Below are 12,874 nucleotides of genomic sequence, written 5' to 3' on the forward strand. Positions count from 1 at the left end.
AGAATTCACATATCCCCACTTTTAGAAATGAGGAAAATAAAGTTCTTTACTTCATAAATTAATGATTGTGGAGGAGAAGAAGCAAGGAGCATGTGAGTTTATGAGCTAAAAGAAAATCAAAGACGAGTCGCTCGAAGAAGACACAAGCCTTTTTTCCGTCAGCACAAACCAATGCACGTGGTGGGGGCATTGTCTTCACAACCGAACACACAAACAAATACACCCTACGCGTTGGCTTTGGCCTTGGGTGTGCGTCTGATTCCATCAACCAATGCCCATGTCTCCACCCCACCAGCCATGGGTGGGTGGACCGGCCTTGACAGCCTATCACGTGGTGCAACTCTCTTTACCCTCTCAATTCAACACCATTCTTTACGTTTTATGTTCTCGGATCCACTTCCCCACATTGCTGTATTTACTAAAATAATTGAGTTTTATTGCTACTTATGTTTAAAGCTTTCATTTTATATATATATATATATTACAAGAAACTTTTACCCAAATTCAAATATATTGAAATTGGAGAACAGTTTTTTCTGATTAAAATTATCGATCAGATGGTAATCAACTTCCTGCCACCTTGATTGATGGATTGATTGAGGCAAGTTTGTGAATATCCATCTGTTGATATCAACTCTTTTTGTTCGTCTTTTTATGAGGAATAGCAACTCTCAATCATGCTCACAATCATTTGTCCCATTTTCAACTTAATGCTAGTAGAATCACCAATGCATTGTATATATGATCAAATCAAAGTGGGTCAGATTATGGCAAGTGGACCAATCAAGTCATTATCTATGTTTTGTATTGTGAGATCTTCTTTATTTAATATATATATATATATATTCTTTTTCAATCACTAATAATAATCCATATGCGTCTCTGGACAGCTTTCATCTACTTCTCTAGTGAATGGTGGGGGAACAAAGGGTGGGGCTGTACATCTTAACAATGCCCAATTGACCCCTTGGAAAAAGGGGTGGTGCTTGATGGCCGACGCACCCATAGTGTTCCCTAGCCGCCTCACCGGATCTTTAGCTAACAGTTGAGATATGAGGTCCTTTGCCGGGGCGGGCACGACAGGCTCCTTTGGAAACTCGAGGGCTCGAGCCACAATGTTAGCTAGGGTTAGATCATTGCCCACACCCCTAAAGGGTGTGACCCCATAAAATAACTCAAACATAAATATCCCTAGTGTCCACCAATCAACAGCACTCCCATGGCCCTCACCAGACACAATCTCCGGTGCCAAATACTCGTGCGTCCCAACAAAAGACATGGACCGAACGTCAATGGGCTCGGCCACGAATTCGGGTCTACCATGCATGCCCAGTTTCTTCTTGCGCTTGCGCCTTGGTTGGAAACATGACACAGCAGGGACCATACAATTAGGAATAATGCACGAAGTTGAGGTGAAAGGGGGTGGATCAACTGGACAGTCCATCTGGGGGGCAGGACTTGATAGGTCCTGATCAGAAACAATCTGAGCCGCCGATGTGGATCTGTCACACTTTAACGAGAGGTCAAAGTCAGTGAGCATGATGTGGCCATCCGATCTAACGAGCACATTTTCAGGCTTGAGATCACGGTATACAATCCCCATCATGTGAAGGTATTCTAAAGCCACCACCACCTCCGATGCATAGAACCTGAAGAGGCACCAACAGATTACGATATTTTCAAGCAAAAACGATAAGATCATAAACAGTACTAAAAGAACAAACACAATATGGTTGGTGTCGAGAAACCAATGCTTAACATTTCTTTTAAAAATACAAACATTACCATAGGTAGACATTAAAGTTAAAAGGAGGAAAAGAATATATGATGAATCAATCTCTAGTTTGTTCCATAAAAGGACTGATATGACCGAAAATGATGAAATAGAATGGTTGTGCTGTTTTGTTATCATGTTGGTTGTCTACTTTCCATATTTGTTTAAGCAGAGATGAGTTTGAAATCATCATCAAAATCTAGTGCAATAAAGTGTTGGGAGCCTGATACCCATATTGCCATTTACTTTCCAAACTCCTATATTAATTTGCAAGAAATTTGCGACCTACCATCTTGATGTCGTATTCTTTCCAAATGTTATTTGAACGGCTCCCGTTCAAAATCAGGATAAAGGAATATACAGAAAGAAAGTGGGAAGACAGAGGAATAAAATAGACTGCAAAGGTACGTCCAGGTGTTCTAGAAGTGGCGGGAAAAGGGGTGAAAAAGTAAGATATTTTAAAAAATTTAGGTGCTCTAGAAAGGCAATAAATTATAAAAATCAAAATGGGGGGGCCAGAAAGCAATAAACTAAATACTAGGTGCCAATGGTATCAGATAAATTTACCCAAAATATAAAATCCCGAAATCCAGCGAAAGCTCACGGATTTCCTGGATGTGTAATTGGCCTCATGAACGGTACAAATAAATAAAAATGGCAAGATCTGATTCCAATAGAAAACAAACAAGATTTTAGGATTTCGTGTCCCTCAAACAACGCAAGTTTCTGTTTTATGAATTAGAACATAATCTAATTAATGCAGACCGATCAAGAATTAGCGCCTGCAGGTTAGCCCAACTGTCGCAACAGAAGAATTTAAGGAAAATTGGTTGGGCCATAAAACCTGGGATTGATGACTCTCGACCGAACTAACAATCGTACGTATGTACCATTAATTTCAGAAAATGATTTATCACTTTTCAACAATTCCGTAGGACTAATTATCTCAATCTACCATATCTATTAAAATTTCTTAGAATTTTTAATATTACATGTAGGAGTTTTTCTACGGTGTCAAATGCTCAGGAAATGTTCTAAAACTCATGTCTTTCCCAGAATATACCTTGAAGTCCAGACAAATATTTTTCAGTAATTTTGATATGAAGATAACAAGCATGCTGCATGCATCATGAAAGAGGAATTTTTCTTCAAGAAGTGCACGCATTATCTAATTTATCTGGGTATTGTCACTGAATATTCCTTATTACTCGAGGTGTTCAGTATTATCAAAAGGCAGCCCTGCAAGCTTTAGTGATCATGGCGATAAAATTATTCAGAACAATAAGTTAATAACTACTAATATTATAAGTGAATCAAAATTCCTAAACAGATATGATTAAGGTAAGGAAAAAGGTTGCTTGATGTCTCCGAGGATTACATTAAGATCTGAATGTAAAAGAAAGAGGACATTAAAATATAGGTAAATCTTATAAAAGAGGAAATGTGAAAGTTTGTTATTTTGAACAAATTTAGAAGAGTTTTTATTTTATTTTTAGTTGAAAAGTTTAATAGGAATTATGAATCTATTCATTCATTCTTTTCTTTTTTCCTACTAGAGTTCAGCGTCAAATTTCGAGGAAAACGAAACAAGAAACGGGAGTTTTTTTTTGGGGGGTGTGGGGTCGGAGAGTAGTGAGTAAGGTGCGCACCTGACGGCAGATTGGTGGAAGCGTTTGGAGGGCTGGCGTTGCCGGAGCACGTGGAGGTCGCCGCCGGGGCAGAACTCGGTCAAGAGGCAGAGCCATTTGGGGGAGTCGATGCTGGCGTAGAGCGTGGGCAAGAAAGGGTGGTCCAACATTTCGAGGATTTCCCTCTCGGTTTTGGCGCGACCTTCTTTACTCCGGCTGGCGAGCTCCTTCTTGTCCATCACTTTGGCGGCAAAGAGGCAGCCCTCGGAGTCGGCCGGTGCGGACTTGACCTCTGCCAGGTAGACGGAGCCTATGTCGCCGGAACCGAGCCGGAGGACGAAGCGGAGGTCGGAGAGGCCGAGCTGGCGAGTAGGTGACTCGGACCGGATCCGGTGGATGGCGGACCAGCAGGGATCGGAGGAGGGTGCGTGGGGCTTAGAGGTGGAGCCAAGTGAGCCAGAGGAGACAGTGAGAGTGGCCTCGGAGCCGAAGCTAGTGCCGCGGTTGATGTCGGCTGTGGCAGTGGTGGCGGTGGTGGCTGTGGAGGCGAAGCTCAGGCTCTGGAGGTCGTCGGCTAAGTCGTCCAGCCAAGGCTCCATTTTACTCGGAGGAGTAAGAGAGCGTGCAGTGGGAGAGAGAGAGAGAGAGGAGGTTTTGAAGAGTTGGGGGAGGAGGGGTGTTGGGGGTGATGGGCCAATAAGAGTATTTTGGGCCATGTGAGGGGGCCAGGTCCAAACTTGGTTTTGTGTGGAATTTTGGTACAAGGTGGTCGGTCCATGTTTACGTGAGAAATATCAAAATATCGAATCACGTACCCACATGCAATAAGAATCAACTTTTTGCAAAAATCGAAATCGGATTCGGGAAGGATCGATTTAATTTAGAATCGGATATTTTAACATTAATAAAAAATTATTAAAAAATAATAATTATAATAATAAATTATTTTAATAAACTTGACTGTAATAAATAATGATTAAAAAAAAGAAGAGAATTCACCAACCTCAAACGACGACTTTTATGCGTACTGCCAATTCTGCCTTTTACTAGGAGCCCCACAATTTACAGACAATGTGACACGTTCCCGTATGACAAAGTGCTATTTTAGCAGATACGGTGTCGTCGACGAGGCATGCTAGCTAGCTCGCAATTGGAGTGGTCAGCATCTTGTGTTTTTTTGTTGCTGCTGAGTGCCGAGACATGTACGTACGTACAGTGCGCAAAAGATATGCATATGTTGTGTTTTTGTCCGGAAGAAAGGGATGCAGATTACATGATCCAGCACAGTAAGAAAAATACAAGAATCCATGCATTCCTAGGCTAAACATTTTTTATTGTTATCATGAAAATAATCACTAACATTCCGATGAGAAATGATAGTTTTAGTGTGAGAATAATAATTTTTTTTTTTTTAAATAACTACATGGGGCTCATGTGTTTTATAATTATAACATTACTCTTCTAAAAATATATATTTTTATTTTTATTGTAATGAGATCATATATGTGATAACATTTCATTTCTGTTAATCTCTGAAAAAGAAGAAATCATCCATACATATATATATATATATATATATACGAGCAATATTGCATATAGTCGTAGAATTGTAAATGCCGCGCAATCGCTTTGAAAAAGAGTGAGATCCATGATTAAAAAGTTTTTTTTTCATGTAGGTCCCATATTAATTATTTTTTTCAAAGCGACTGCACGCCGTTTGCCCAACCACGACTGTAAATATCATTTCTATATATATATATATATATATATATATATTATATGATGATGTATTATCATCCTATAATATATAATCTAATTAAGTCGTAGTACTTCGAATTGGGTTAGTTTAAGTACATTTTTATAAATATAATGAATCCCAAAAAAAATTATATTTGGTAAAAGTTAATGATATTTTTTTTATCATAAATTTTGTCATTTTCCCTGTCATACATGATGTTGATATGACGCATTTTTAATATTTTCATATATTAATTCAAATGGAAATGAATAGACATATATTCTATTATTAGTAAGTGTGATCATATACAAAATCTAAAATAAAAAACATCCTTTATCTTTTACAAATTGAATTGCTATTTATTTTCTGTGAAAATAACTATTTTTTGATAAAATAATTATTATTTTTACAGAAAATAAATGGTAATAACTATCTAATTTTCTTGTAATGATAAAATCTTAATATTTTGATTTCCACTTCTTCGAAAATGAGGGTTTGTCATAGTTGATTAAAGAATATATGTTTGCAAGTGATCTAATTTTTAACCCACCTAACATGTTATTGAAGCGAGTCTCATAATGACTCAAAAAAAGTACACAAATGGTATTTGGACTTTTTACAAGTTTTATAATAATTTCATTTGGATAGTTAAAATATTTTATCGATCTCATCATTATAATAAATAATTCAAAATTTTTAAATTTTAAAATAATAATAATATTAAAAAAATAATATTGTAACAATATTTTATTTTACTTTCAATTTTAATCTGAAATCATTATCTAATACGGTATCTAAATCTCGTAAAAGACGTCATTTCGTAAAATGTAATACTATTGATCATCTTCATTCTAGATTTTGTTAACTCTAATCATATTTATTAACGTCGTGATACATTAATACAGTTTCATCATATATTTACCACTTAAATAAAACAACTCATGTTTCGCATCATGAATTGTCGCAACAACAACACTTTTGTCTGCTAACCATTGTCATAAAATCTATTCACACCCACCATTCATGCCACATGGATTTAAAACCAAACCACCATGTTAGTTGATTGCTGCTGCGCATGCAATATCACGCACAGATTTTGAAGGCCATGCACTTTATGATCAATATGCATGCATGCAAGCTTTAACACTAAATACATAAACAACAGACATAAGCATCACTCTCACCCACATCATCCTTTTGTTTCCTTCATACGTCGCAACCGAAGATAACTCCCATTAATAAACAATATACTAACGTATAATTAATTTAATTATCATATTTATATATATATATATATTAACAAAGAGTATTATTAGTTGGGACTTCTATTAACGTTGTTTAGTTATTGTTCTTGTCCTTGCATATTGCTATCAGATGGACACGAGACATCCTGTAATGGATGTAAGAGAATGACACTGTTAATTAGCATTGTTGTCTTTTACCTAAAAGCTAAGAAACTGAAAAAAAAGCGGAACTCATAGGTGGTGCAGATAGCTAGCTCAAGTCCCACGATATGAAAAATCCAATACAGATCATGTTCAGGAAAAAAATCCAAATCATGATACGATCTAAGCTGACCTATATTCCAAAGCAACTAATGTAATTGAAACGATTTGAAATCACTATAACCAATTACGAAGCACATACATATATATATAAATAGTTATATGTATATAGTAGTTTGATCGTACGTACGTGTGGATTCTAAAAGATCAAGTCGTAGTACGTAAGAATTAGCGCGTTCTATCGTTGCATGTTTGACAAGATATGCATGCAAGCAATGCAATATTTAAAATCCGTTTGATTATAAGATTCAATTGAGATTATCTCATCTCAATTTAAATTTATATTGAGTTTAATAATTTAAATAAACTTAATTTAATTCAAAATCTCTTTAAATATGGATCTTATAACCTTTTTCAACTCAACATCTATTTTTATATGAGACCCACAACTTTTTTTAATTTCTTATAAATAGTACTAAACTCATATTAACGTTTAAATATATTTAAACTCATTTTAGATGGACTCCACGTAATTTAATTCATCACCAACTCAACTCACTACTATTTATAAAGAACTCAACTCAATTCAACATCCAAATACAGCTTTAATGCTCTTCACTACTTTAACCAAATATATATAACTTCCCCCCTCTCTCTAGATATCTTCTTGTTGATCTGTATGAAAAGTTTTCCATTCAAGTTTTCTTAATTTGTAACATGAAACTGTCTGTTATTAATGAATTAGTTGAAGTACTCCCTTTGCTGAGAATATATATATATATATATATAAATATATATATATATATATAAGTGTTTAATTATTAAAATGGGGTTGTTGATATATATAATGGATTATTAAAGAGACAGAAATGAATGCCATAAAAGGTTTTCTACCTGCAAATTTTAATTCTTTAATTAATTTATATATGCAAGCTGTAAATTAATTAATATTCACAGTATATATCAATATTGGGTATTTTAATTATGATTTTATCTGAATATCTCAACTTGATGGGATCTGAGTAGGTAAAAAGGTATCATGCAGTTTCTAGGTTCATCACTACAGTAGTACTACGCATTCATTCATATTCATGCACACTACTTTATTATTGCATGCGATAATATAACAGTACTGGTAATTAATTAATATTTGTATATTAATATCTCAAAAGCCAGCTAGGTGAAAGCAATTATATATATATATATATAATATGGACCTTACATTTAATATTATTTGCAGAGTGTTCCAAAAAAAAGGGTGGGGGGGAAAGGTAAAAATTAAAAAGTAACTTGATTATTTAACGTGCATGGAGACCTTTCAAAATCCAGGGGAATTAGGGAAAGAATGTATAAATTAATTATTTAGTTGATATTGATAGGTGAAAGCAAACTTCGCAATCATAACAGGAGAGTGTTTTTTTTTCCCCCATCTGGCTAATTGCATATATGGTTGACTGACCCTTTGGGTTGAATATTTGCCAAGTAATTTGGAGTTTATTTTTCTTTATATTAATTTCTTTATATTTCCATTCCATAAATATTCTAAATCTATTTCTAATTTCTTTATATTATTATTATTATTATTATCAATTTCTTTATATTTCCATTCCATAAATATTCTAAATCTAGGACTACATTATCTCAGTCTAGCTAGCATTTATATTGCATTTTTTAGAATTCTTATCTGAAATTTAGAATCTAAAATGAAAGAGATCGAGATATATATAACATCATGTATGAGTTTTTTCACCGTTTCAAATAATGCATAAATATTGTTTTTAAAGTTTATTAATTTATATGCCGATCTCTCTCTCTCTCTCTCTCTCTCTCTCTCTCTCTCTCTCTCTCTCTCTCTCTCTCTCTCTCTCTCTCTCTCTCTCTCTCTATATATATATATATATATTCCTTAAATCCTGGTCGACATAAATTTTAAGTAATTTTGATATGTATATGAAGCTAGCTAGCTAGGTAGCTAACAAGCACATGATATGCATACATGAAAGATCAGGGATTTTTCTCCAAAAAAAAAAAAACATTAATATCAGGGTATTGTTTGTCACTGAATATTCCTTACTCGAGGTCGTGTTCACTGTTCATTAATATAATTAAATATTTCCTCGTCAAAAGCAGCTAATTGTATATCAAATGGCAGCCCTACAAGTTTTCAGTACTACTGATCATGACGATTAATATCGAATTAGTCAGAACATGAATAACTGCTAATATTATAAATGAATCAAAATTCCTAAACGTACAGAATCTACAGATTATATATATAATCAAAGAAATATATCACCTGAATGTAGAAGAAAGATATCAGACATTAACACAAATAGGCCAAGATCATGGCCGGAATTATATGGGGTTGGTTCACAGGAATATGTCCCCTGCATGCAGCATGCATGCAGGTGGAGTACTCATGTTTTTTTCTTTAAACGTTGGCTCTTCACTATGATCATGAAAGCAAAATTCGTACAATAAAAAAAATAATATAGATTACTTTAGTTTATAATTTTGTGGAAATTTTAATATAATGCATGTCTAGAATTGGGAAGAGTAAACATATATATATATATGAAATAGATGTTACAACATATGGTGATCAGCATTTAATGTTATATGAAATATTTAGAGAAACGAAGTTGGACCTCTATATATAGTTATTAACCGAATTCTATGGTATAGAGTGGAGGAGAGATAGACATATGAAATGAGCCCCCCAATATTAATAGCTATCCAATTAAGTAATTTTTTCTGTAGCATTAAATGCTTAATAATATCGTAGAATTTACTTCATATGTCCACTTTTTCCTATTCTAGACCTTAGAGTTCCGATCAAAGAGATCTCAATTCCTCTGAGACAGTTGTACATAGAAGTACATGTTGTATATATGATTTACTTAATTTGATATCTTTCTCATTCTAAGTGCGCCCTAAAGCTAGCTAGCTTGGATAAGAATTATAAGCTAGAGTTTACAACCCTAAAATGTATATATAATTAAAACCTCTTAACAATTAAAAAAGGAGAAGAAGAAGAAGAAAGAGATAGAAGAACTGGTGCTAATTTAAAGCTTCAATGAAACGTCAATATTTGCATTGAATTGCATATATTTATAGTTGAAACTGAGTTATATATGAAATAAATTTGGGCCACAAAGAAACTGAGGAAAAAGCAGCAGCTTGTATATATATGTTAAAGAGAGTTGTCTTTGTACATTAATACATGCGCAGATGGATGGATGAAAAAATAAATGATATACTCAATGCCAGCTTTCATTTCACTCAACAAAGTTGGTTATGAAAGTTTGATTGAATTGCTATCTCTTTTTGGTTCTATTTGAAAATGAGAAAACCTTGAGAGTATGATCATGTCCTAAAATAATGTGAAATTGGCACATGACATTATGAATGGAGATCTGTACTATTGCATAAGAATGAGGCCCCCTCCCCCCTTCCCTTCTTTTGAAATTTATTGAAAAAACCTATCAAATAATATCCAAAAATAAATAAATTATTAAAGAATATTTTCAATGGAAAAATTTTCCATTCTGTATTTTATTTTTGTGAGACAAGCTGACAGTTGATCTACTAATGAATTAATTGTGCACCTAAAACCTGATCTCATCTTGAAAATAGCATCAAGATCCTCTAAATTTCTATGAGTTGACTGTCCTTCCAAGTTCCTAAAATTTAAACCATTATTTTATTACCTAATTAGTTAACAATTATAGTCTAATGACATTTATTGATCTTCGAAGAATGTCTAAAAATCGTTTGATTACACAGTTCAAATGAGATGAGATGAGATGTTTAGTTGAAAGTTGAATAAAATATTATTATAATATAATTTTTTAATATTAGTTTTGTTTTAGTATTTGAAAAAGTTGAATGGTTTATTATATTTTGTGTGAAAATTTAATAAAATTGTAATGATTATATGAGATGAGATAATTTGATTTTGTGTAACCAAACCAGCTCCTAATCTACATACTTTCAACCGCCTTGTGAAATCATTAGGATCTGAATCCAAGATATATATCTGTTCTAATACTATGTGAAATTACTATTTATCCAAAAAGTTTATACTGATGGGAAGATATAGATTATTATATTTATAATATATCTTAACACACTTCATTAAATTCATACACACACACATTTATATATATTGTTGATATATAGGTATACACCCATAAAGGACTTTAACTTGCCCTAGCTAGTATCATAACCTCAATATTTAATTCATTTAATTGATCTCGATCCCAGGCCATATATAATGATGATAAGGTAGCTGGCTGGTTTTAGCACTATTCTCACAATTGCCACAATGTGACTGTCCAAAGACTTAAGCCGCGCATTCAAACCCCATAATTTATATCTATGATGATGGTTAAAACAATAAAGGTTTCTACCTATGGAGTAAAAGGAAGAAATTTTGGACCTACATTATTTTGTTTAGCCTCTAAAGTTGCATCTTCATTATTTTGTTCTAGTGTTAACCATTATTACATGATAATCAAGGTCCCTTCCTTTTGCTTTCTAAGAATGGTAACACCAAGTTCGATGCGTTTATTGTTGCAACTAAGTGGCATTAAGGGAGACATATATGCTATTTTCTTGTGTGCTTTAACCCACCTTTTTCTTCACTTTTTCTTCACTTTTGTTGTTTTATAGTAATTAATAAGTAAATCCTTATAAAAGAGCAAGTCTAGTAAAAGTTGGTTGGATTCTATATATAACGTACGAATCCTTTGGGCAGTGGCTGGATCTATTGGTCACATTGCTATTGATATTAATATTTTTATTAAATCGAGAAGAGTTTTTATTTATTTTCTTTTTAATCTCTTGAAAAGTCTAATGAGAGGTAAGAATATTTCATTCAATATTTTCCCAACTAGTCTCAATCTTTCCCGCCCCACTTTTCCTCTTAATTATTTGAGTCAAAGCCTCGAATGACACTTCCATCACGTTATATTTCACATTATAGCGTATACATGAACAAGATAGTTGATGAAGATGATCTCTCTAGTATTCTTGGATAAAGGAGCATTATCTTAGAGCGGCTCTTGTCAATAATAGACTATAAATAACATATCCTTCTAAACAAAATAGAAAAAATGGTAAAGAGAAAGAAAAGAGGGAAAGGAGGAGAGAAATAAAAGTGAAGGGATCGGAGGGAAAATTCGAAGTCCCTCCTACTTATAAGATGTATCACGACAAGCTTCGTCACATAAACGGCAGGAAAATTATATATTTATCTTTATTAATATATAAGCTAGAGAGTTTAAAGATCAAGAGATTAGTGATTAATTTAAATGCATGCTTTACCAATTCCATAGATGTTATTACATAATTTCTCTAAAAATGAACCCATTTGGAGGAGAATCGATTTTAATTTGCAGCCAGATATTGGTGGAAGCCACATGCTAAAACAGAAGGATTAGACCCTTAATGGAAGTGGAAGTAATGGTTGGCCTATATTCTGAAAACCATTGATGAGCAGACAAAGCATTTTTGTATTTAAGTGTTGATATGATCATGCTCCTTTTTTTCCTCATTCACTTTTTCGAAAAAGTTAACCTCTTCATGCATGCATATTTGTTTTTGAATTTAGCCTTAGCCTTTATATGTACTGTCTCTCCTTTAAATTTGATGTAAATACACTAAATATAATCTCAAAAGAATTAATTATAACTAAACTTTTTGGTTTTTTAAATTTTTATTTTTATTTTTATAGAAATAATTATTTTTTTGAAATTTATAATATTTTATTTAATTATTATTTGTCATTTTTCAATTTTATTTAATTACGTATATAATCTAATTAACTCGATCGAAGACTTACACAATCAATCTTAAAAACACATGAAGTACAAATTAAACTCAATATAAAAGCAATAGAAGTACAAAAACACATAGATCAACAATATATATATATATATATATATAACTATTTAATCTTTAAAAAGAAAAAAAAATGGTCAAATAGATCATATATTATATAGATGGAACAACCGTTGCATGGGGTAGACAAAAAATGGCACTTTCAAAGGAATCTTCTTGTTCACCTAAGTACTAATTAATAATATATAATTAGCCCCCACTCCCTCCCTCCCTCCCTTGGGGCAATCCCTGGCCCTACCCAAACCCTTAATTGTCTCTGGAAAAGAAAACCAGACAAGCCTAATTTAAGGTCCTAGCTAGCTAGGTTTGGGTCCATATATATATA

At 33.3% G+C, this 12,874-nt stretch overlaps 1 protein-coding gene across 1 annotated transcript; it reads right to left on the reverse strand.

The window, feature by feature from the left end:
- Positions 1-775: 775 nt before the first annotated feature.
- On the reverse strand, positions 776-4,054 carry LOC122290817 (serine/threonine-protein kinase D6PK). The gene is made up of 2 exons (XM_043098481.1): positions 3,424-4,054; positions 776-1,649 (listed from the first exon to the last, which is right to left on the reverse strand). Exons 1-2 carry the CDS (start codon positions 3,999-4,001, stop codon positions 860-862), a joined length of 1,368 nt encoding a protein of 455 aa, XP_042954415.1. The 5' UTR covers positions 4,002-4,054; the 3' UTR covers positions 776-859.
- Between the last annotated feature and the right edge of the window lie 8,820 nt (positions 4,055-12,874).

The sequence above is a fragment of the Carya illinoinensis genome, chromosome 13 (genome assembly GCF_018687715.1).
Source record: "Carya illinoinensis cultivar Pawnee chromosome 13, C.illinoinensisPawnee_v1, whole genome shotgun sequence".
NCBI classification, from domain to species: domain Eukaryota; kingdom Viridiplantae; phylum Streptophyta; class Magnoliopsida; order Fagales; family Juglandaceae; genus Carya; species Carya illinoinensis.